Here is a 25,315-nt window from a genome sequence, read left to right as displayed (position 1 = left end):
CTCCCTTTTTTTTTTAACCTATACAGTCACGTGTTTTTGCTTGCAGAGCACTGGAGCTTGTGTCTATACTCACCACCTCAATGTGGTAAAGGACAGCAGACACCTCTTGGACCCTTTTTACCACCTTCTCAGGGTCCTCAGCATCTTCAGCTTTTCCAGACATCTCCTTATAAAGAGACATCTGCCAGCGCATAGCTGGGTCCTCCACCTGAAAACAAATATGTATAATGTGTGTTAAGATGTTTGCAAGGGAATTGTTTTTTTTTTGTCTTCTTTAAAATACACAACAATTAAAAGGTCTACTCACCTTGCCTTGCAGATGCAGATTATTGTGCAAGAACTCCCTCACCTCTTCATCTGTGTCTTTCTACAAGGGAAGGGAACAAGATTCAGAGGACATTCACACTTTATTCGTTCACTCAAGACAATCATATGTAACAAAAAGTATTAAGTCAAACAACTGACACTGACATACTCTATAAATATAAAGCATTTGATTGTACCAGTGAGTATCTGATCTTGGCAAGATTGATGAGCTCCTGGTCTGCAGGAGAGCACATATTGAGGCCGATAGGAAGCATCTTCTTTAAAGCTGCTACAATAAGGGAGGTCTGCACAGAGTAGCGATCCCCCCGCCGCTTCTTCTTGGTACGCTCCTGCTCTGAGCCTCCAGACTAAAGACAGAGAGAAGTTCAGACTGATGCATCACTGTTAGATTTACAAGAAACTGCACCTCACACATCAAAAATGTCCTTTTCAGTAAATAATTTTATAGAAGCATAAGAAGCTTTTGAGAATATTTAACAAGTATTGAAGTACTGAAATAACTCTACTTTTAACACAAAACATAACAGCTACTTACAGTGAAAAATAACATTTTACATGATATCACAACATGCTAATAAAGTGAATCAGCGGCTAAGTCCCTGTTTACACCTGGTATTAACATGTGTCTTCAGTGATGCTATCACAAGTAGACAGCTCTAAGTCTAGTGTGCACGGTGGTCCATGGTGATGTAGCATGCAGATCAGGATCTCTGCTCTTGCTACATGTCTCCCACTACTGGCAAGGCAGAAGCAAACACCACCAACTTTCACCTTACAGCACCTCACTCTCTCCACCACTATATTGCTCTCTTGTTCCATCAACACCCAGACCTCAAGACACATTAAGGAAGCACTGGGTGCATTCACACCTGTACTTAGAGCTGTCCACTTGTGATGCCATTACCCAGGACGCATAGTAATACCAGGTGTAAACAGGGCCTGAGTGAAAGTAATATTTCATCAGCTGAAATCAGACAGACCAACTACTACATTTTCTTGTAAACATCAGCCCTTGGTGGTATTTCAAGTGCTGCATCAGCTTCAGTCATTACACACAATGCAGCCTCACTGTTAGTAGTGCAGAGGCCAGACAGGGCACATCCTGTCCACTGGAAAGCACACAGAACAGCACAAGTCTATGGGGTCAGCTCCATTACCCTGGAGCTCTTCTCACACACTCCTGTCCTGAGGCTGCCAGTGCTTATTACTGACTGTTGTCTGGCGTCACAGCGACCTCTCTGCCTTCAGCGCAGGTATATGGGTACAAGCTGCTCTTTAGGCAGAGAGGCGTTGTGATGATCAGGTAACAGAGGCTTACTCAGTAATGCCCATCTGATAGCCAAGGAGAGAAGGTTTTTTATTTATCTTATAACAAAAAAACATCAATCAAACAGCAATAAGATATTCAATGATTTAACAATTTAATGATGTCAATGAATTAGACATAGAGGGACGAGTCCAGTTAGTAAATATGACGAGAGGTGATGTTGAGCTAGCCTCAGTTTCCCCCAACATATGCTGCTGATGGACAAAGCGAATCTTAACCGTTAAAGCAAGGGATGGTATGGCTTTTTGGTGTAAAGCGGTAGTGAAAACATAGCCAGTGACAAAAATTAAAAAGAGAAGAGTCCCCCAGCGCAGGAATCTTTACCACAAAAGCTGAAAGAAATCCAAGCGTCAATAACAACATTTCAACATCACAGATGGCACAGTAGCATGGGCTCCACGATTGTACCCAACAGGTATGATCTAAAGGCAAACTGTTTATTAATCACAGAAAAATAGGGTGATGGTGCTCGGCCGCAGGAGTGCACACTCAAGATCACATACACAACTGCTCAACCGAGCGCCATGAAACCTCTCAGGCCACTATGATCTACAGCAAAGAGCTTTCATCAAGCCGCTCCAGACCCCGACTCACACATATACAAACACACACACACAAACATTGAACATGGGGAAACTTAACATTAACATTAATATACACACATTCACACTCAGTATCACATAATCACAAATACTGTATGTCCCACTCACAGAAAACTCTCCTGATATAAGCACTTTCAACTAAATCTACATTATACACTATCATTTCACCTACAGATATCAACTACTCTCACACTGGTATTACTAAATATTGTAGTGAGTTCTCTGGATAGTAACTATGTGTTTTCAACCCTGTTAGGCCTGTCACAATAACTACTTTTGTTAGATAAAATATTGCCCCAGAAAAAATTGCGATAAATGATATTATTGTCATTTTGAGACCATTTCATGCCAGCATGAAAGCTAGCATAATAATGCAAGCACACCCTTTCAAAGAGCAATATACTTTTAATTCCTGCAACCCTGCATCCTCATATGACGATTTTACAATTTGGGTTTGCTGTACCTTACATTTCATCTTTTTATGTGCTGTCTAGGGGTAGCAAAAGCTCAATACACTAATCTGTGTATACACAAGATGGGAGCCATCTCTTCCAAGTCAGTCTACAGCCAAACCCAACACAAAAGTGGACAAGGTACAACACCTGATCACATTTTATAATCAAAACTTATTTATTCATGCTTAAAGGGCCAGTGTGTAAAATGGGTTGAAAACAGTGACATCAGTGGTCAAATTCTAGATCGCAGGGCTCACTCACTCACCCCTCCATTCGGGTAAATGACGGCGGCCTCGCAGGGACAAAAAGCCTTGCGCACGAGTTTTTCAGGAGTTGGTCTATCTAGCGACGAGGTGAATGTTTATTTAGAAATCTAAGCCATGTTACGATATTGTAATGAATCCCTCACGAGCAGGAGACCAGAGGAGCGTTCGGGAAAAAGGCCCGTTTATTTGAGCACTCCAGAAACTCCGGTAATGCTCCAGGGGGTAAAAGATTCTGTCCCAAACTCTGACTCTTCTGGCGTAACACACACACTTCATAACTTTACACACACACTCATTTACCATACTGAGTGGGGACTCCCATCCCCTCTCTGCTCAATCTCCAGCCTGCACACTAACTGACAGCGTAGCCTGTAAACAGAGCTCAGCTGTTTATTTAGCCTAGCAATATCTCCGGACTATAGTAGCTGCAATGGACGACTTTGAACGCGATTTTGAAGAGTTTCTTGTAGCGGACACAGACCCAGAGCCATACCTGTTTGAGCCGGAGCATACAGATGAGGAACTCCATGTGTTTGATGCTGAGCGGGCGAGAAGAGAGGCTGAATGCACAGAATAGGATTCGGTGCTACTGCTACCATCGTTGGGGAGATATATCTTCAGGAGGAAAAGCGCCGCAGAGAGTGCATCACAAGGAGTGAAGTTGCATCTTCTTTTCCTCGCAGATGACGGTTCGGGTTCATTCTCTCCTGTTGCATGGTAAGTGTGGTCCATTCGCAAACTTTATAACTAAAAAAACTTTTCACTACTCTCTATCAACAAACTACTAACACTCTCTGCTGTTTCCTCCTCCTTCTTCCTTCCTTCCGCTGTCTTCGTTGGTTCATTTATACACGCGAAACGTGTTCTCTGGCTGGCTGGATTGTCCGCTCAGGCTGCCTTACATACATGGCGGCGCAAGATGGCGACCTCTCTAAAACAAGGCCCTTGCTACACATATATATATATATATAAAAGCATAACTATAAGGCTACGAAAACCAAACGAATTTTATTTTATAGTGATTATACACTTGTATAAACATATTAATGGGTAAAATATTCAGATTCAGATTCAGATTGACAATAAACCATGCCAAATATTACACACTGGCCCTTTAAGAATATCAGTAGTTTGATATGGCTTACAAATTTGACCAATTTTAATAGTAGTAACAAGCTAAGACTCTGTTAATTATGAAGTAATTGTTTAAGGGCATTGGGACTTTATTGGGACTTGTATTTTTGCGGCATTTCACAAAGGCCAAATAGGTGTGACTAGGGGTGGGCAATATGGCCCTAAAATAATACTCTGTATGTACTGATACAATATATCAGAGTACATTTGCGATACTCTTGACAATATGACATGTCAACCAAACAGTTTGCCTTTAAATATTCAGTAAAAACTAAACTAAAGTTATCTCTCATTTGTTTAGTTTGTAAACAACAACAACAGTAATTCAGAGTGAGAATCAGATTGTGTATACAATATTAATAGTACAATAAAATAAAATCTACCACAAATTACACATTTTAACAGTTTCTAACTACAAAAAAATGTACCCATAGATCTATAAATATAAATCAACAGGGGATTTCCTTCTCTTTTAGCAAAATCCTTAATGACTGAGTTATTTTTTTCCACCTGGACATTAATGCTCTGCTATTTCTCCTCTAATCATCACGCTGTAACCTGTGACAGGCTGTTATGCCATGATAACTACAATGACTTCACATATATGTAGTTTTGTGTCCAGCCACAAGCAGCACACAGGTTTACCTTACCAAAGGTTTATGACAAAATCACTTGACGACATCAGACATTGGAACCAGAATATTAAGAAAAAGTAATTTTTTTAAAAAAAGTAATCACCACCTGTTTATACAAGAAAGTATTTTAAATTATAGCAGCTTTGTAGGAGCATCCCAAATTTACTTAGCTTAAGACTTAATACAAATTTGGCCGACAAAAACAAAACTAAGGGATGCGTCTTGCAACTAATAAACAAGCTTAGCGAAGCTCTGGCAACACTGCAGTTACCTCCATAATCTGGCTGGCGTGCAGCCAGGGGTAGATGGCCTGAGAGGCGGGCGGTTTGTCATTGGATTTACTGAGTGGACAATGGGGTTATTGGAAGGTAAAACTATAAAATGACAGACATTTTGGCTTGCTGCCAGGGGTCGACAAACATGCCTGTAGACACACCACACAATATCGAGAACAGCAGAATGATTGAGGTCATGTCCATATACACCATACGATAACTTGATACTTGATCATTATCGTGACAGGCCTAAACCCTGTACGTGTGTATGTATGTGTGTGAATATTGGGGTCCGTGTGGAAGAAGTGTGGTAATCCATGGGAGAGCTTGATGAAATGTCTCCCCAAAACTCAGGGTGCCATGCGATCAGCACAGCGCTCGTGCACAAACACAGTCTAACCTCTCCATCTCCGGCCTAGTGGCCCAGCGTCCAACCCCGACACAGGATATAAGGAGAAAGCACAGTTAGCGACACTCCTACTACTGCCTAAACACCATGTACTGCCACTTACATTGTCCTGGCAAAGGGTGTTAAAAGTTATGTAACAGCCTATTGCTCTAAAATCTCTAGATTACTGTGTACCTGATGTTCTTATCCATATCAACTTAAAGGAAAGAAAGACAATAACAGCTGAGAGTGGATCGAGAGAAGTTGAAAACCTTTCCCGCTTGAAATGGGTGGTGTTAGTGAAATATTAATCATTAGAGTTTAGTTTTGTAATGTGTTACAGCTCGAGATATGGAGTAAGTGAATAAAACATCTAATTAGGTAAAAGGCTATGTTTCTCTTGGCTGTTTGCCTGCATGTTTGCTCTCACCTTGCTCATCTTGCTCTTACTGTCTGCAGTCAGGAAGGACATATTGTTGATCTCATTCATCACCACGAAGTTCTGCTCCTCCCTCTTAAAGTTCTGTGATCAATAAGACAACAACAACAAAAATGTTAAATGGCAAAGGGCAGATGAAAATCCAAAAAAAGAGTAAAGACCACAGAAAACAATAAGACTTACATGGGATTTGGACCAGAAAATGAAAACCTCTCCCACCATCCTAAAAAGCTCTTCTGCATCTGGGTCTGGACAGGTCAACCATCTGGCCCTAAAGACAGAGATATCAATGGATTAACTGAAGCACATGGATCAAACTCTGTGAGTCCTGGCAAAGGGTTCGGAAAAGGTCATACCTTATTTTATCACAGCTGACCAAAATAGGCCACTTCTGCAGACAGTGTATAGCTCTGTATACTGACGACATGATTCTTTCATTTCTAATCTAGAATAACCACTCTGCTTTGGTGGATTGAATTATTTTTTCAGGTTGTTTTTTTTCTCTAGCTTTAGCTTTCATGAAGTCTGAAGCTTTGCCACTGGAAGACAAATAAAAACTGGCCATGCTGGTGATGTCAGTTTGAGCACTTAGCACTTTTATTGTAAAATATATTGTGGTTACGGTTCCACACCAAAATACAGTAATAGCGTGACCATCAAAGTCCTCTTAAAGGTATAACTATGCAGGATTGTCAACCACTGTTTGTAAACATGCTCGCCAGTGAAAGCCAAAGTAAAAGCCAATCCCAGATTCACTCTCGTTCAGTGTTACATGAAGAGTCGATACAGAAAAATACACTGCAACACACTTCTAGTGGGTCATAAGTGATGATTGAAAGTGATTACTTCTGAATGAGCCATTGTTTTTTAGGAAAATCCTGCACAGTATATCTTTAAAGAAAAACAGTGCTCACCGAATGTAACTCATTCAGGACACAAGTGCCAATGAATTTTTAAACTGTTATACTGACAATATAAAGCAATAGTGCAACAACAAAAAAAGTGTTTTCAAATTCATCATGTCATCAGTGAGTTCAGCTACCTGTTATTGTCCACATAGCGAATGAGCAGCGGGTAGAGGGCATACAGATCCCGACAGAGCACAGCAAACTCATCTCGGATGGTCCCGTTTTCACTGTCCACTTCTGTTTTGCCCTCCATGCGCAGCTGCTCCTCCTCGGCCACCACCTTCCCTGAGCGCTTCTTCAGTTTTTCCATAGTGGGGATGAAGTGGGATTTAAGCATCTCTGGTTTTGCCCTGCTGACAATGGGCTGGGCGAACACTGGACAAGTGGTACAAGGGAACCAACTGTCATTAGCCAAAGTAAGAGTGAGCAGAGTTTTCACCAAATATGAAATGTACAAAATGTGAAAAAGTAGTTGTCTATACTCTATATTACACACACTGTTCTTATATGAAAAGTAAGGAGCACTATCAAAGCATATTTAAAGAGGACCTATTATGCTCATTTTCATACTTGTATTTTGGGTTTCAACTAGAATATGCTTATGTGCTTTAATGCTCAAATAATTTATTTTCCTCATATGCCTGTATATACACGTATTCATACTGTCTGAAACTCCTCTTCAAATAGCCCAGTCTGCTCTGATTGGTCAGTGTTACCAGGACTCAAAAAAAGTATAGCTCCACTTTTTACCATGAAACATCACCAAGAAGTGCATCTCAACTAAAATCTTCCCAACTGGACATTTTCCAGCAGGAATATGATCCGAATTTAGGGTGAAGTTAACAGTATTAACAAACATTACATGTTTTCCTGATGTTAGCATGTAGCAGGAGGGAAAATGCATAATAGGTCCAATTTAAGAAGTTTGGAAACCCAAAACCGCAACATTTAAGACTGATTGAAGTTGCCTGTCAAGCAACAACCATTGGTGGTGCAATCACAGAAGCCCACTAGATAACCATCATCCACTACGGTCGTTAAAAGATGTCTCACATCACCTGAAAGCCTTGTAGCTGATTGTGAAACGTCTGCTCACTGACCTGCCAATCTCTTCATCCAGGAGGCCTCATCTATACCCAGGTTGTTAACCACAATCTTCATGATACTACCCAGCAGCTGGTTAAGGTGCTCAGAGGTGATGGAGGTGCAGAGCTGGCCCTCCTGCTCTGGGAAATTCTCTGGGCCCCTCTCCCACCAGCGTGGGAGATAGTTACACAACATGGGCAGGGTGATCTCAATCACATGAGGCATTTCTGTGTAGCGAGCTCCAGACTCTGCCAGGTCATGGATCTCCTTCATCAGGATCTCCAGCTCTGGGATGTCAGGGCACAGCTCCTCCACTCTGTTGGGAAGACCCAGAACTGAGGAAGGAGAGGGAATAGACATTAAATAAAAGGTAAGGAAACAAGTGATGATTGACAAATTCGAATTATTTGATAAACAAAATGTAAGGGTAGAAAAACAAAGCATAAAAAACGCACTGGTTCTCTCTCTGGGAGTCTTGGTGGTGTAAACAGAAAACATGTTGAACTCATTCAGTTCTGGCTCAAGGAAGGCCACTGGCATAGCAGCTGCTAAATGGGCTAAACACTCGCCAAGAGCTGGTCTCTGTCTGCACAGGAGAAAAATACAAGAAAATCTTAATGCTATGTCAAAAATAATGCAGAACCAATCAATAAAAGCATACATACATATTGTTTTTCTGTTAAAGGCTCTGCAGTTTTTCTTGTGAATCAAGGGTCTAAGGACAGAGGGTCTCGTATGTTGTACAAGCTTCTGATTTTGGGCTATAGACATTTAATTAATTTGACTTGATGATCAAAATCCCATATAAGTGTAACTTGTTGAAGAAAACTTGTTTTCTCTACTTACTTTTCTGCATGGGGAGTCTTCACTGTGCCCAAAGAGTAGATACTGCACATTAAACGATAGCAGGATATTTGCAGGTCGTCCACTGAGGAGAAGAGAGGCATTGCATTAGCTTTGAGTCTGACCTTAGTGCCACTAAAACTAGAGCCACGAAGGACAAGTAATGAACCATTAAGTCAGTAGAGGGAAGCACTTACGCATGACATCATCTCCAAACTGATGCTGGGCTATGTGGTCAAACAGGGAAGTGAGCACTGGCAACAGGGCACTGGTTGTGTAGCTGATGTTTTGGGATACACCCTTAACCTAAGGGAACACAAGACAAACACACAGAAATCCAGATATCAGCTCATCCGGAAGGTTAACATGCAAAAACAATGCAGTAGGGTACTGTCTCTGACCTGGTTTCGACTTGACACTTTGCCTAGTTTCAGATTTTCAACCATCTTCTCAATGTCATCTGCAGCACTCTCAAAGAACTGACGCAGGACAGCCTTAACAATCTCAGGGCCAGATTTCATAACAGTCCTTGAAAATAAGGACACAAAAAAAGTAAAAAAAAAAGATATATATAACCTCAGATGATTTGTTTCCATTTTCTGTCTGCTTGGGGTTGTGCTTAGGATGCAATATACACAGATTCTGAAATTACCTGGCATCCAGTGATCGTGAGAGGATGTGCAGACAGTTTACCACTGCACCTGCATCCGTTCCTGAAAACAGCACAGCAAAGATTTGTTTTGTTAGGTGTCCTACATTAAAAATCCACTTTCTATAACAGTCAGTTTATTGTAAAGACAAGAGTTATTCATAACAGGAGTCTATCTTAAAAGCACTCCATTAAAAACAGAGAACAGAACATACAGTTACAGTAGCATGTGTTAAAAAAACAACAACCACACTCAAATCACATTAAAACCATTCATTTTTTTACTCACCACAGATACTGTTTCATACATAACTGAGGCAGCTTAAAGCTTTGGCAGGAACATAATCGTGGGCAACAAACCTCAAGCATTTTGTAATTCAAATGGACCGAGAAAACACTAAACTGCTACACCTCTTCTTGGCTCTGTTTTCAGGCTTTAGAAAATCTAGGCTGTGACAGGAGACTTTGAGCAATCATAGGTCATTTCAGGGATAGGAAAAAAGCTTGTGTCAATATCAGCGAAGTGTTTCAGAGATTAAGAGAAAATGTTGCTAATAGTGTAGCCCTCTGCTTAATAGAACTACAGGCTCACAGCTGTGACTTTATGTTTGCATACCTAACAGTAGCTTGAGCCTCAAACCCCAGTGTGTCCTCTGCTTAACTACAGACCACCTCACCAGGAGGAGAGCCGACAGCAGCTCTGGACACTGTCCCCCAGTCAGCAGCCAGAGCAACCCCCGAATTCAGCCTGCAAAACCCCATCTCCAAGGGGCTGGACAACCCCAACTTACCACTGGATCACCAAACTTTCCACTGCCGCCATTAAACAGGTTAGATCTGATGCTACCACTGGCTACCAGCCTGCCCTGACACCCAGGACTGGGGGGAGTTCGCACTAGCTGCTATAGCTGCCGACCAAAGGTCCATCTCCCAACTGCTCTCCTCCTGGAGAAGCAGTCCACAGTGGTGTAGAATGAAGCACAGAGACTGTGGGGTGGTTAGCTAGCTAATTCTTTTCTCATTTGTGGTCTGATACAGAGGGAGAGAGAAGGGCAAGGAGGAGCTAAGCTGTGTGCAACTGTGCAATAAAGTAAGATTCAATAAGTCAGTGTTTGGGAAACACTGATTAGCTGTATAAGGCACGTGCATATGCCCATGGTCATCTGGTGGGAGGGGCCTAGGACAGAGAGGGAGGAGCTGCATTTTCAAGTCCTGCTTTTTTTCTTTTCCTTTTCCAAATTTCTGCCTACCACAGCTTTCACTTGTAATTATGGGACAGCTGAATCATATATTGCTATACTGTGCTATATTCTATTAAAAAATAATTTCTTAAGTGCAATGCTACCACGTTGCAGTTTGACTGCAATGGTAGATCAGTTGCAGTGGTGCCCCTTGACGCTCATGTAACATGCGGTACAGGTGAGCCAAGCTAAAAGAGACAGGCTCGGCTTGAAATACATGCCAGTGTCCAGCGAACACTGGTTATAAAAGAGTGACTGTCAGTGACACATGATGGCGAAGGGGAAAAGAATGAGTATAAAGCATATACTGCCTCATATAAGCCAGGATAAGAACACTTCATTGAGCTGCGGCACAATGCTGTCCTACCTCACACCACCACAAACATTCATGCTCAAATTACTCTCAATTTTGTGTGCCACTCTGAGTCTAGGCCTTAAAATCAAGAAATACAACTTTATAAACACCTGGGGCCAGATGTATAAATGATGTGTACACACCAAAAACATGCATACAGCATTTCACATAAAAGCTCTGTGAGAATGTGTTTCACTTCATCCACACTTCGTGCCAGATGTACACTGTTTTCTAGAGATAGCTGTGGGTGATATAATAAGATGAACATGAAATATAAGATGATGTAATATAAGATGACAATTTAAATCTGAGTCATCATCTCCCTGAGTTAATGATAGTTCAATTTTATCCTGAATTGTGAAGCAAATCTGTTTCAATATGAGCTCTACAAATTCATCAGTTTATTATCACTCTTATTTTAATAATGATAATTAATAGAGATCACTGCAATGATTGTTCGCAGATACATGTGATAAATTAATGGTATAAGTACTATAAATAGCCACAGCTGTACATAATGACAGCTGCTCTGCTATTGGAGTACCTCACCAATGCATCACAGTCAGTTAGACTGCACTTTGCTTTTTTTCTCATTGACAGGTTTAATAAGTGGTGGGATGGCACAAGTATTGTTAGGCAAAACAAATGTTTAGGGGTGTTTCTACATCCATTTATGGCTCACTGTGGGAGTGAACATGAGGCGTGTGCATGTGCGCCAAGCTCCACAATGACTGAGATATGTAAAATAGAACCACATGTCTAAATCTGATGAAAATAATGCATATGTGTATTCTGTCTGAGATTTAGTTGTGAATCTACAGAGATTTATGCATCTGGCCTCAGGTTGCAGAAAACATCAAAGCCAAGCAGAAGGTGATCTAAAGAAAAAGCATTAGACGAAGCAGATCCAGTAAGAAGAAAGGAAGAAACGCTGCAATGCTTAGTACATAAATGGGATGGTAAGAAGGAAGTGGAAGCAAAACAGATATGGAGAAATCAAAGGAAATCAGAGAGGAAAACAGACACAAAGGGACAGAAATGGTGATAGGTCATAACGCCCTCATGCAGATTCCTTACCAAAAAGAGATACTCTGTGCCTCACCAAAGCAGCCAACTTACAGAAGATACTGAGGTAGGAGGAGAAAAGGGAGAAGGAAGGAAAATGGTAAGGGGGACACAGGGTAGGAAAGATGTTTGAAGTAACACAGAAAGCAAAAGGGAGGTCAAGGAAATTGACTGGATATTGCACAATGACAGAGACTTAGAGACATGGAAGAGGGAGAGGACCAACACTGTCAGACAAAAGTACTAAAGGAAAGGTAGATGGTAAAGAGTTCATGTCACATAATTCAGAGAACAAACCATTCTTCTGAAAAACCTTGTCTAAGCTTTTACTGCACATACCTTGCAATCATCTCTTTCTCCTTGTTGGAGGAATGCCCTCCACTACCCAAGACTTTAGCAGGAGTAGAGAGGAAGTAAAGGCAGTGGTTCTTGAAGTACTGATTTACCAGTGGCAAGAGGATCTATGAAAAAAACAAAACAACCTAAGATGAAACATTAATTACAGAAAATAATAACTTCCTAAGAAACACACCAGCATGCCATTAAACAGGCCTCATGTCTCAGTGTTCATTAAGGACAGCAGGATGGTGTAGAGAGCGGGCAGATGAAACCTCAAAGGGAGGATCCATCTCTGAAGCCTTGTTTCCACCAAAAGTTCTAATGAGTCCAAGAAACTACTTTTCAAGAAACTAAAAGGTTCCTCTGGCTCTTTGTCATCTGAGTTTTGACTGCGGCCTTAAGACCCATGATGATAAGGCAAATTTGGCCAGTGACGTATGAACCTGCAACATTATTGGACGAGTGCTGCTGGTGTTTGCAGAGGTGAACACACTCTGCAGCCTGCAGTTCAGTGTTCCAGCCTATTTCTTCTAAAAATCACGTTAGTAAAATAATTCTACTTAGGTTTTGTCTTACTGCAATGACTTTTAGGCCTACTGCTGCACAGTATTGTTTCAAGTTGGATGAATGTAAGAAATACAGAAGGGGAAAATGAAACTACGAGCATCTATTTCCACAGTATGTCATCTGTGGAGTGTTTGATGGTTATGTATTTGTGCTTTAGATTGTAGCTGTTGTGAAACAATCAGAAAATAATGTTTTATTTCTCTCATTCACTGGCTATATAACAGCACAGCAGCCTATCTCTCTCTCTCTCAGCTCATTTGTCTGCTCCATGCTCTGAGCTCGTTGGTGCAGTCCCTCTGTCTTTTCCTTGCTATCATTTTTAAAATGAGTTGGCAAGCGATACTGGATTACTTCTTTGTTTTATCAATGAAGCAATGCATGAGTTGAAGCAGCAGTGTGTGTTTGACCAATCAGCAACATTCATCCCTGCAAACCACACCCTGAATTTTCTGTACTTTGACCACATACTTTCAGAATCTTGTTTGTGTATTTCACCAAAGTTTCTCTGACTTTCCTTGAGAGGCAGACAAGCAAAAAGATAGCCCAATACAGCATCAAACATCTTACCTTGGCAAAGAATTTGATTTCTTGTTCATGTGGTGACTTCTCCACTCTACCACTGCTAACCACAGCCTCTGTATAAAACCAGAATTAAAAATAAATCAGTTCTCTGGCATCGTCAGGTATATTATGGATTAAATGGCACACGTTACAGTACAGTGCCCATGAGGATTCTCTCAAACAACAGTACCAAGATGAGCAATGAACTCCTGGGCGATGTCCATCCATTTGAGAAGCTTCTGGAGGAAACCGTAGGCAAAACGTTTCTCAATAGAGGAAATGTCCTGCTCCATGTCCTTCAGTCCCCTGAGGATGGAGACAAGAGGGAGTAAAAATGGCACAGAGAGAGAGAGAGAGGAACATGGACAGAACTGTCAGAGGAAACATTAACTGAATGCTGAAAACATCCAGCTTACCTCGTCACAGCATATCCATTGAGCTGGAGAAACTTGAGCAGGTCCTGGGCCTTCTCCCTGTCCCTAGCCTTCTCCTTAGCCGTCAGGGTGTCATAAGGCACAAGCAGAGGATGGGTGCCACCACCTGAAAAATATCAGTTTAGGACTCAACAGACTGGCACCACCACAAAAAACTTCTCAGTTGAGGCTGTGTATAAAGAAGCCTCTTACCTTTGGCCTGTAGCTCCAACTTCTTCTTCCTGCCCCAGGTGTTGTGATAGTTCTCAGCCAGCTGCTCAGCCATAGACTGCATGGAAAGGGTGAGAAAATCATAAAGTCAGGCTCCTGACAAATGACTATGAGATATATCAGTGCTGCGACAGACAGATTCATACCTGCAGCTCTCTGGACAGGGCCATTCCTGCGATATCTATTGGCTGAGGGCTGTAGCCATGACTGGGATCATAAGTGGCCTGAAACACACCATACAGAGCAGTGGTTCAATAAATATTCAAGAACATTGATATCAATGGGTCACAGCAAGCATGTACTGTAAACAGGTAGGTCTGTAATGTTGTCATCCTCTTATTTTATTATTATACTTATGTAAGAACCCTCCATTCCAATATGTCCAAATAGGACACGTGGCATCAAACATCAATACTGAGTGTTTTATTCAGCTCCTCTCTGTTGTACCTGAGCAGTTTGGGAGATCTTGCGTGTGGCAGCCTTCTTCTCAACATCCCCCTCCCCGTCCCTGGCTTTATCTAATGTCCACTCCCAGGCCAGCATGGCTTTTATGGATTCTTTGATGGGCCAACGATAAATCTCCTTGTCCTGAGAAACACAGAAAGGAGAATTTAAAAATCAACAGGGAGCCTTTAAACAATATACTGAAGATCTTAAACATTCGGATTTAGGGATGTAAAGTTCATGGCTCAGGAATGTTGGTTCGATCCACTCTGAAAGCACATTTGGAACAATACAAAAATTACAGTTTAGTACCTGTGTGCAGATTATCAGGTAATGAATCATTACCTTTTCAGAGAACGTTTTGTATGGCCGGAGCATTGGGTGAGTCTTGGCATTCTCATCCAACACCTCTCCGTAGGTCCAGTTGTTCTGAATCTGAAATTATTTAACCATTGAGTCAAATATAACAAAGTACTAATGATTTTAAATGATAAGTAGGGACTTCTTTCATATCTGATGATTCACATTTTTTATAACTGACCTTTTCAAAGGCCCATTTGTCATGAGTGTGCTCTGCATACTTGTTGATGAAGGCATCCAGCCTCTCTGGGATGATGGTGCTGTGAATAATTTAGCTCATATTTAGAATATGGTTATGAATACCATTCACTATAAATCAAACTTAGCTTGTAGTAACCTGTGAATTACATATAGAAATTATATATCCCTGTTAGTACTTAGGTCAGATGTCGCCTCACGACTGTCAGTTACTGCTTTTTCAAAGAGGACCTATTACTCTCATTTTCACATTCACACTTGTATTTAAAGTTTCTACTAGATCCATGTTTACATACTTTAATGTTTAAAAACACTCTTTTTCCCCTCATACTGTCTGTGCTGAAACACCTGTATTCACCCTCTGTCAGAGACACTCTGTTTTAGCGCCTGTCTCTTTAAAGCCCCCTCCCAAAAAAGCCCAGTCTGCTCTGATTGGTCAGCATTTCGGGGAATGACTGTAACGGACAATAGGGGCACTGAAGAAGCTTCTAAACAAAACCTGACATGTTCCAGCAGGAATCTAATGCAAAATCAGGGAGAAGTTTACAACGTCAACAACCAAGTTTAAATGTTTCTGTGATGCTAGCAAGTATAATCTATGTCATGTAAACCCTTGCAGTAGCATGCCTGGAGCAGATGACCATATAAAGAAATCCAACATAGTATGACATCATACTGTAGCCACAGCAAAAAAAATGTTGGAGACAGAATATTCAGTCTGAAGCACACACAGTAACATGGTTTGAAGCCTGAGGTTTTGGCAAACAGGGATTACTTTTACATAGAGTTACCTCATTATTAGAAACTTTAGTATGAACATTGCTTATTGTAACACTATATATAAGAAACAAAATACAGAAAAATAGGTCCCCTTTAAAGAACACTGAACAAGTAATTTTTTCTGTAGGCCACTGTGAACTTTGTTGTATTTTTCTGCTCACTTGGTTGTCTCCACTGGTTTGGGATCAAAGTTGCCTTCAGCATCCACAGACGCCTTCTTCTCAGTGTGAGAGGAGTAGGTCGCATCCACATAGTCAGGTGGGATGGCTCCTGCTATAGCACAGAGGCAAGGCATGGCGATCTTGAAGAGCTCTGCATCGAATCTCTAGAGTTTGGATGATATGAGAGAAGTCACCTTGATAATGACCCAAGCTTTAAACCTGTGTAATCAAAACAGTATTAACACAGTGGGTGAACACCAAGAGATATATCTCTCACCTTGTGTGCCAAAGATTCAAAGATTCCCCAGAAGAGTTTACGAGAAAGATGTAGCTCCTCCTCTGAGGTCACCCCGAAATTAGCCCATCCGTTAGGCAAGCAGTAATACTTCCAACAGCGCTCATAGTGATTGGTCAACAGCTGAAACAATTAAATCATAAAGGAGGATATATTTCATATACTGTATTTGCAAATGAGCAATCTATCTTTAATATCTGTGCATAACAACTGTAAACAAATCACTGTAATGTAATCGGTATGCTGACGTTTCTGTCTTTTCATTTCTAATCTATTCAATATAATTTTCCATTGTTATAAAATAAAAATAACATGAAATAGGCAAACCTTGAGAGGCATCTTTGCATATTCATTGAGGATGGGCACATCAAATACCAGCCGCCTAAGCAGATGCTGCAGCATGGAGGGTCGGAGGTACCTATGGATGTCATCAAAATGCTTCATGATGAATGTAAACTATGTAAGGAATATGTTGCTAATTATTATTAATCTAAACAGAGAAATCTGGATTAGCACTGACTTGCAGAGGGACATGAGGCACTCCTCAATGACATCCCTCTGAGCCTTGGTGAGGGCTCGGCCGCGGGATAAGCGATAGATGGTGTGGAGCATAGAGTCGATCATGATGGCACGGTGGTCTGTCCCAGCAAACAGCGGGGCACACTTGGTGAGCAGAGGCAGAACAGCTGAACAGAGGTAGCGGTTCAGTGCCAAGGCCATTTCAGTCGTACTGAATGCCACCTGTAATCAGAGTAGAAGACAGAAAAACAACTTGTTCCGAGTGCAGTACTTTGGAAACAGATGGATAATGACTCACATCATCCTACGGATTTCTGGAGATGACAGGAGCAAAATTTCTCTTGCTGTTTAACGTCTGTGTCTTTTCCTACTCACCGTGTCCAGAGAGGCTGCTGCTCTCATGTCAGGCAGGAAACCAACCTCCAACACATGAAGCAAGAAGTCCTGGTTTTCGATACCATACACTCTGTCGAGGAACAGCACCATGGAGGCCTTGTGGTCTGGCACAAAACTGGCTGACATCTTAGGCTCAATAATCTGACCCTCTGTGGTTTGGACAGAAAAAAATCATATATGCTGTATGGTTTCTGCCCAAAATATTGTACATTCACACAGTGTGTCCATACGTGATTCCAACTTAGTATCTAACCTTTGCCATAGGTAGGAATCTGTACAGGCAAGCTGATGACTCCCACCAGGTCCTCTATGGGCACCAGAGACCTCAGGATGGCCCTGATTCTGAGAGCTTCACCCTTACCAGCTTGGATCAGCTGCGGATATGAACATGTAAGACATTCTGTATGAAACTAGCCACTGCTTATCAATCATATACAAAGCAATGTTGCCTGGAGGCTGAAGAAAAAACAATATTGTGAAAAGCTGTTGCACTCACATGCATCTCAGGGGCGCAGCGACCAAGCAGATCAATGAGGGCTGAGTAGAAGGACATAATGGCATTTCCCAGATGAACACGATTCTCCTCATGCTGTTCCTCACCACCAAACCTGCCAGTAAAGAAAACATCTATTTCTATAACTTGCTGTGTGTAGCATTACTTTAAAGGGATGGTTTGGATCCTTTGAAGTAGGGTTGTATGACGTACTTATACAAAGTTAGTGTATTACAAACAGTACACGTCAGTCAGCATGTCCCCAATTTAAAGTAGCAGGCAAGAGTGCCAACACGGAGGCTAAGTAAAGTACTGCAGTGGAGCAAAATGTATTTTAGTCACCTAAAAAATCAATTTTGCTTAAAGTGTACACTATATTTAGAATATTTCCACTGCTTTACCTTTCCTGAGACAGTGATTTCTAATGGGGAATGGAAGCTGAAGTGAGCTAAAATAACTGTTTTTGTCAATGGAGTCTAGTGGCTTTGATGAGAGCATAGATGGGGAACTGATTTACTTACAGCTTTCCCAACAGACAAGGTACTTTGACAAGGTAAAGCGGTGAAAATATTCTAAATAGCGTACAACCACATAAAAACAGATTTCTTTAGGCAGCTAAAGTATGTTTTGCTGCTGCCCTCGTCCACAGCAGTATTGTTTGGCTTCCATGTCGGTACTCCTGCCTGCTTCTCCAAACTGCCAACTGACATCTGCTGTATGTTATACACTGATTATGGATAAGTACCTCATACAACCCACATCAATTATTTGAGCTGTCTAGATTATTAGCTGAGTCAAACAGTGCAGCTTGATTCAGTTTTGTAACTACAAACTCAAATATTAATGAGCCAGTATAAATAAGTATTACACCTACTGTGCCATCACTTACATAAAGCGTCTGTCTTTTTTGACAGTGGGTCCATCCCTTGCAGGATCCTCTGAGATCTTGATGGCCTCCTCCATGGCGGCCAGCAGACCATTCCCGCCCTCTCCTCTCAGGGCTGGGCCGAAGCACTCAGGCCGACGGATGAGCAGACGCACCACAACATTGGCATTCTCCTCCACGCTCTCACCTGTAAGGGTCACGTGTGCAATTGTTATTGACAGATACCCACAACTTAAAACAAACACATGTAATTTTTATATGGGGGTGCTGACCATTAACAAAGACAGCAAAGCGGAGGAAATCCAGGTATCTCTCTCCTCCACAGGGGTTCCAGCCGATGTCAGGGTAGCCCTTCGAAAGAAGCATTGGACACATCTGCAGACCGCAGCCTGCCAAATATGTCACCACCTATATCACATGTGAGGGACACCAAGACAGATTATAAGATTAAAAGCCCACTGTGCCTTTTCATGTGTTTCTGAATCTTGTCATTTTTTAAAATCTTCTCTCACCATTTCCAGGTCCTGCTCCTGTAGAGCCAAGGCCAACTCGTTGTTGTCGATGCATGAAGCCGCAGCCACATCCAGGGGTGTGGACCCACGCATGCCTGCAAGTGTAAAGTAAAATAAGTCTGTATCTATTTGCAAATAAGAGAATCAAAATTTGTTATGTTTCTGCTGTAGGGGGAAACATTTCACAGACCCTCTGACAATAGGGAAACTTTAAAGTCTGATCTTTACATCTTGACCTGTTTAAATCCAAATCTGAAATCAATACAGACAAATCTTTTTTTTTATGATATATTTGCCATATCTACAGTACAGCAAACGGGGTGAAAGGTAGCTGACACTGACCCAAACCAATGCCACTGTTCTGTAGTAGGTAGCTCAGATGGTCGAACATGGAGCGCTGGTTCTGTCGGCTGATACGGCAGAAGTAACACAGGAAACGACAGCAGTTGGTCACCATTTGAGGGAATCTAATCTCCTGGAGAGAAAAGGTGGAAAAAAAAACATTAGGTCAACACAGAAGTAAGTTTAAAAAAGTCTCTAAATTACTCTAGATAGACTGAATAAGGTCGTTAAACTAAACAAACTGAAAATCATCACAGTTACCTTCGAGTCTCCACCTCCACCCAACACATTGACCATCACCTCCATAACAGTCTCATGCATACCAAGAGCTCTCATCAGATTGGGGTGTTGGTAGAACACCTTGTTGTTCATGATGTTCCTGTAAGGATTACATAAAGATTCAGATTCACATGTAAGGTCAAGTGTGTAGGATTTAGTGGCATCCAGCGGTGAGGTTGCAGAACTGAAATCCTAAATCCTACACAGTGAACCTTTAAGTTAAGCTCTGATGACCCATTAAAAAACGACTGTAGATGAAGATTTTAGGGCAGGATGAAACTCCATTTAACAAAAATATATTACTCAAGGAAAAATCTGAAAAAATATTATCAAAATATTGATATCAATATCACGTCTTCCATCTTTATCAAAGCTGCAAATGCATTATGAGTACATACCATCAGCCCCACACTTACCCAATGCTCTGGATCATGAGCCGCTCCTCCTCTGGGCCCATCTGGACAATGAGCAGTGAACGTATCTGTCCTAAACACTCGAGTAGATCCATGGTGTCCTGAACAGACACGGCATTGATGGAGTAGGCTTTGGGTAGCGCCCGGATCAACTCGCCGAGGCCATCGTACTGTCTGTGAAGCAGGCTGAACATCAGGCGCACCAGCTCAGGGTTCTGAATAAACGACTCCTGGGCCCAGTGGATCATGGTGTGGGAGATCAACTCCTGGAGGGTGCCTTGGTGAAGTGGAACAGAGATGTTCAATGTGTGTATTGAATTGTATTTGCCATTTTTTGACTCAAGTTGCCAATTAATGAGGTTGTTCAAATATCTAGCAGATCATTTGGCTGTTACGCTTACTGGGTTTTGGTTCCTCCTCAACATCTGGCTTCTCCTCCTCGTCATTCTTTTTGCGCAAGCTCTTGATCTTTTCGACCAGACTGATGAGTCTGCCCCTCAGTGAGGAGTCCACCTCTTCCTCCTCTGCCTCCTCCTCAATATGTATACCTGTGTGTAAAATGGGAATTCAGCATTAAAAGGAATTCATACCTGCAGAGTATAAAACACACAGGATCTTTAAAGAGCCTCTCACCGCAGTGAAGTAGAATGTTATTGTGGAATTCTGCCAGAGAGTCCCGCACCTCCTCAGGCACTGGACTGAAATCATCTTCTGAATTGTGCTTAAAGTTGGTCAGCAAAAGAACCTTGAAGAGGAACACAGTAAGACCCCCCCATCAGTTCAATCTCACCTCTTCTCGTTCTGCATTTTCATACATTTCCGGAGGTTTCTTAAGTTCTTCTTGCTCTTGTGTTCTCTTATCAGATCAGAAACGAACCCTTTTCGTACAAGAGAGTACGAGAGTGTCAGCTCTCATTTCCTTAGAAATTAGGTGGCAATGTGGGAGGAATATAATCCAAATCCAATTCAAATTTTAATGCCAGACAACAACAAAAAAGGTATTTGATTCTGAAAAAATCAGTACCTGGTCCTGTGGTGGTGAACGGAACTCGCGGGTCTTGCGCGCAGTCTCAGCAGCTGACATGGTGAAGGCTCTCATTAACTGGTTGTAACGTACTCGTTGGTTTTTCTGAATGTTATTGACAAAGTCGTCCGAATAGGCCACAATGGCCTCCACTCTGTGTCGCAGCTCGCAGTCGCAGAAGTACTGCAGGAGTGTGCACATCTGAGAGAGGTAGATAAGACAGGAATAAGAGTTTAGGAGGTATAATACATGCAAATTCAACTGATACTTTCAGGATATGAATACTAATGTGCAGAGTGCAGATGCATACTGATGAATAACAGATAGTGTTTAAATATAAAGTATAATTACCTGCAGTTTGACAGACTCCGGAAGCTTCATCTGGAGTAATCCCTCTTCCGGACCCTCCTCCTCCTCTTTTGCTTCTGCCTCCACTGCCTCTGCCTCCTTCTCTTCCTCCGCCTTTTCTCCATCCACCTTTTCTTCTTTAGCCTCTCCCTCCTCCTTCTCCTCTTCCCCTTCCTCCTTAGGCTCACCCTCTTCCTCCTTATCCTCCCCTCCTTCTGATTCTTTCACCTCCTCCTCCTCCTCCTCACCAACCCCTTCATCCTCAAGCTCAGCCTCAGCTGCCTCCTCGTCTTCCTCCTCCTTTGCTTCCTCACCTTCTCCCTCAGCAGCTACACCCTCCTCAGCTTTTTCTCCTTCCTCCTCCTCTTCCTCCTCCTTTCCACTGAAAACATTTGGATCAATCATCTTGAGGATGTGCTTGGTGTCCTCATCGTTGAAGATGCCCATAATGAGCAGTGTACTGATCAGCTTCAGGATTGGGACAAAGTGGAACTCCACACTGCCTCCTACTGGATCCCGCATAGCTTGGCTACCATCCAGCACAGCCTCTGTTAACATGCTGATCGCTTTGGTCTTCAGCTCCTGAGGGGGAATGATTGAGATAAGCATGAGGCATCTAAAATTCCATTCAATCTTTCCAATGCAACCTGTTTCTTTTCTCTTACCTGCAGGGGGAAAATAGGACTAAGGGTGTACAAGTCAGGGTCCGTGCCAACAAAGTTGATGGATGAGAAATGCAGCTTGGGCCGTAAGCAAGTGGTTAGGCCAACACCGGGGAGAGAATGGGCCTTCTTTGCATCAGGATAGAGGTGGATGCTCAGAGTGTCTTCGGTCATGGGGACAATAAACTCCTTGTTGGTGCCCAGACGTGCTCGTTTGGCAGACTCCAAGTGAATGCTGATGAGCAGGTCATAGTAGCCGCTGCGGAGAGGACCAGGCAGGTAGGTGTTCTCAATGGCGTAGAAAAGCTGGGATTCATCCACATGACTGCAGAGGGCATGAGCCACTCGGTTATTGCCAAGTGCACACACAGCGCAGTAGAGCATGAGTGTGTGGTAGTGGAACTTCATCAAATCCTGACGCTCTGACAGCTCCAGGATGTCAATACACCTGAGAGACAAAACACAGACTGAAACATTAAAACTGATCAGGTAACATAGGTAACCAACTATCATAATCCTGACAAAAAATTGTAACAACTGTAAGCAAATCCATAAATTTAAGTATGTGTGTATGTAAATTATGTGTGATGGATCCTCCAATATTTTGCAAATCAAGTTGCTCATTTAATTTCCTGATCAATTGAGGTGTTAACTGATCATTTTTCAGCGATTACTAACTTCCTGCCCAGGCAACTGTCTCTGACCTGTTCTCCTCTGGGATGTGCAGAGCCATCATGATGAGAGGTTCAGTACACTCTACCATCCAGCCCAGCCTCTCACTCACTTTGCCCACCTCCGGGTTGAGGAAGTGATTGGGCATACGACTCCAGATAACTGGGGTCAGCATCTGAACATCCAGCCTGGGGGGGCACTGGGGGACCGGGTTATTACGCTCGCTGCGGAACATGGCTGCTGAGATGGGCATGATGTTCTGAGAGGGAGAAAGCACAAGAGGGGAGGAGGTGAAGGCAATCATAGACAGAAAAAAACAATGAGATTTGAAAAGGGAAGCTGGGTTGGAAGGTGAGCTGACAAGCTTTGACCCATTCAGATAAACTGTCAACATTAGTTACAATGTGGATCTGAATTGGGTATGAGAGGAAGTAGGCATGGAAAATATCTTACACAAGAAATTTAGAGAAGCTGAATCATAGGAGAAAAAAAAAAGATTTTCAGAAAAGGAAATTGTACCCTAGTGTGTGAGCAAAAGTAATTTCTGACCTTGAGTTTGCCCAGCTCCAGCTGTACCATGTTCTGATTGGTGGGCTGAACGAAGACGGCAGGGAACAGCTTGGTGTTGGGCTCCACCTGTAATAAAATACCTTTGGTTTTACGGCTCCACAGTGTAATATAACTCATCCAACTCATTTGAGGTTGAGTATGAAAAACACAAATACAAACACACACACACACAACCTACACTATGCTTCCCTTACCTGGTAGAAGGTGTTAATCTCTTTTCCATTGGCTGTAAAGGTCATGAGGCCTGTTGCCAGATCGACCAAGCAGCCAACCACCATGTCTTCCTGACTGAAGCGGGTCTGCTGATTGCTGACCAGGTCCCCTCCCCACACCATGTAACAGTTACTGTGCTTCATACTGCAGAGAAACAGCAAACATGCTGCTATGTTAAAATTCAACTCATCTGTTTTTTACAATAAAACGAAGGGGTAGAAGGAAGAAATTAAAAAAAGGGTTCCCTGGGCATCTTCCAGCAGCATGCAGCTAAATCAGAGCCTCTCAGCTTAAGAACAGCAGCTGTTTCTTCATCAGTCAAAGAGAACAAAGACAATAGGGCAAACACAAATACAGTCAGCCTACAACAGGTGATTAATTCTCAGTACTCAATACTCAGATCATTGGTTGAAAAGGATTTCAAATCAATATTGTTGCCATATGAGTTGCCATATTCAATGTCCAGGAGCCAAACCCTATGAGCCACATGAGTAGCAGGGGAACACAGTTATCTCTTCAAGTTAAAAACTATATAATACAAAAATACAAGTATTGCACCTATCAGTTGTAACACATTATAGGAAACACAAAAAATTCATCCCATCTTTAGGTCTCAAGGTCTGGGCTGTGTTAAGAGTGTGAATCTAATGTGCTCCTGTAGAAAGATAACCTGTGATTATTTTTTATGAAGCTGGAGAAAGTTCTGAGGATATGATGTCCCAGAGGTAGTTTTTGTAGCCTGCTATTTTTTTTCATAGTTATTTACCTTTAAAAGGTGAGTAAAGAGAGGTGCTGTAGGTAGTCCAGTAAAAGGAAACCTTTTTGGTTAATGTGGCCTTAAGGAAACATATTTATGGGGAAAAGAAGGGGGCCAAGTACTAAACCATGGCAGACACTGCAGGATATGAAAGACAGCATGAAGTTACATGCTGTCTTTGTTGCTCCATTACTACTGTTACTTAATCTGAAAGTCAGGATTAGGTAGCTCTACGACACAGGTTGGTAACAAAACAGCTGGTTTAAGTTGCTAAACATCATGTAAATTAGAAATAGAAACCTTCTCATCTCCTTCATAACTACCCATAAGATGCCGTTGACATTCAATGATACATCCCTTGATATTTCAGCCCCTCTGGGATGCTACAATGTTGCAGATGCATCAAGTAATGCAAATTCAACCAATCCCTGTGAATTCCGGGCAACCTTGCAATTATTTCCAATATCTGCAACTTTTCAGCAAATTTTACCAATCATATCCCTTCCCTAGATAATATCAACAAACTCACTTCCTTGTTTCCGATGTAAAGATGCAGACATTTGTGACATGTATATGTCTCATTTTCACCAAAAGAATGGCTGCTGAAGACCATGCAAAGCAATTTCCTGACGTTCTGCACAAAAGCCTGGTTAAAATGTTTTACACAGTGTGCAGCATTGTGGTGGAACAAAAACACTGAAAAACACTTACTGCAAACACACCCAGCAAATGGCTGAAACGTGAATAACAGACAAGAAAAATCCCTATGACAGAAGCTGATGCCTCCAGATCTATTCCAAGTGCTGAAACAATCGAGGTGAGTTAGATTAAATATGCATGGTTAGTGGTAATATTAGTTTAGTATAAATCACACACTCAGAACAA

General features: G+C 42.0%; 1 protein-coding gene across 4 annotated transcripts in view; it reads right to left on the bottom strand.

The window, feature by feature from the left end:
- ryr1b (ryanodine receptor 1b (skeletal)) overlaps positions 1–25,315 on the bottom strand; it is a 95,111-nt gene that overhangs the window by 30,411 nt on the left and 39,385 nt on the right. For 2 of the 4 annotated variants that reach the window (XM_049576561.1, XM_049576563.1), the window contains exons 32-75: positions 23,655–23,817; positions 23,440–23,526; positions 22,923–23,149; positions 22,222–22,666; positions 21,560–22,138; positions 21,209–21,409; positions 20,818–20,929; positions 20,586–20,732; positions 20,188–20,461; positions 19,754–19,871; positions 19,493–19,625; positions 19,151–19,245; positions 18,911–19,046; positions 18,642–18,825; positions 17,756–17,867; positions 17,513–17,633; positions 17,239–17,408; positions 16,865–17,085; positions 16,672–16,762; positions 16,327–16,467; positions 16,050–16,213; positions 15,092–15,170; positions 14,896–14,985; positions 14,554–14,694; positions 14,253–14,330; positions 14,089–14,164; positions 13,879–14,002; positions 13,653–13,768; positions 13,469–13,536; positions 12,335–12,456; positions 12,008–12,057; positions 9,338–9,398; positions 9,087–9,213; positions 8,883–8,991; positions 8,689–8,770; positions 8,298–8,428; positions 7,857–8,177; positions 6,891–7,131; positions 6,032–6,119; positions 5,840–5,932; positions 5,422–5,436; positions 504–674; positions 308–367; positions 74–208 (exon numbers count right to left, since the gene is read on the bottom strand). In XM_049576561.1, coding sequence (XP_049432518.1) covers positions 74–208; positions 308–367; positions 504–674; positions 5,422–5,436; positions 5,840–5,932; positions 6,032–6,119; positions 6,891–7,131; positions 7,857–8,177; positions 8,298–8,428; positions 8,689–8,770; positions 8,883–8,991; positions 9,087–9,213; positions 9,338–9,398; positions 12,008–12,057; positions 12,335–12,456; positions 13,469–13,536; positions 13,653–13,768; positions 13,879–14,002; positions 14,089–14,164; positions 14,253–14,330; positions 14,554–14,694; positions 14,896–14,985; positions 15,092–15,170; positions 16,050–16,213; positions 16,327–16,467; positions 16,672–16,762; positions 16,865–17,085; positions 17,239–17,408; positions 17,513–17,633; positions 17,756–17,867; positions 18,642–18,825; positions 18,911–19,046; positions 19,151–19,245; positions 19,493–19,625; positions 19,754–19,871; positions 20,188–20,461; positions 20,586–20,732; positions 20,818–20,929; positions 21,209–21,409; positions 21,560–22,138; positions 22,222–22,666; positions 22,923–23,149; positions 23,440–23,526; positions 23,655–23,817 — 6,499 coding nt within the window. The remainder of the gene's footprint in view (positions 1–73; positions 209–307; positions 368–503; positions 675–5,421; positions 5,437–5,839; positions 5,933–6,031; positions 6,120–6,890; positions 7,132–7,856; positions 8,178–8,297; positions 8,429–8,688; positions 8,771–8,882; positions 8,992–9,086; positions 9,214–9,337; positions 9,399–12,007; positions 12,058–12,334; positions 12,457–13,468; positions 13,537–13,652; positions 13,769–13,878; positions 14,003–14,088; positions 14,165–14,252; positions 14,331–14,553; positions 14,695–14,895; positions 14,986–15,091; positions 15,171–16,049; positions 16,214–16,326; positions 16,468–16,671; positions 16,763–16,864; positions 17,086–17,238; positions 17,409–17,512; positions 17,634–17,755; positions 17,868–18,641; positions 18,826–18,910; positions 19,047–19,150; positions 19,246–19,492; positions 19,626–19,753; positions 19,872–20,187; positions 20,462–20,585; positions 20,733–20,817; positions 20,930–21,208; positions 21,410–21,559; positions 22,139–22,221; positions 22,667–22,922; positions 23,150–23,439; positions 23,527–23,654; positions 23,818–25,315) is intronic. The other 2 variants (XM_049576562.1, XM_049576564.1) reach the window with 1 other exon arrangement.

The sequence above is a fragment of the Epinephelus fuscoguttatus genome, linkage group LG5 (assembly GCF_011397635.1).
Source record: "Epinephelus fuscoguttatus linkage group LG5, E.fuscoguttatus.final_Chr_v1".
Taxonomy (NCBI): Eukaryota; Metazoa; Chordata; class Actinopteri; order Perciformes; family Serranidae; genus Epinephelus; species Epinephelus fuscoguttatus.
Note: the sequence above shows the minus strand (reverse complement) of the source record. Positions and strands in the feature narration are given on the sequence as shown.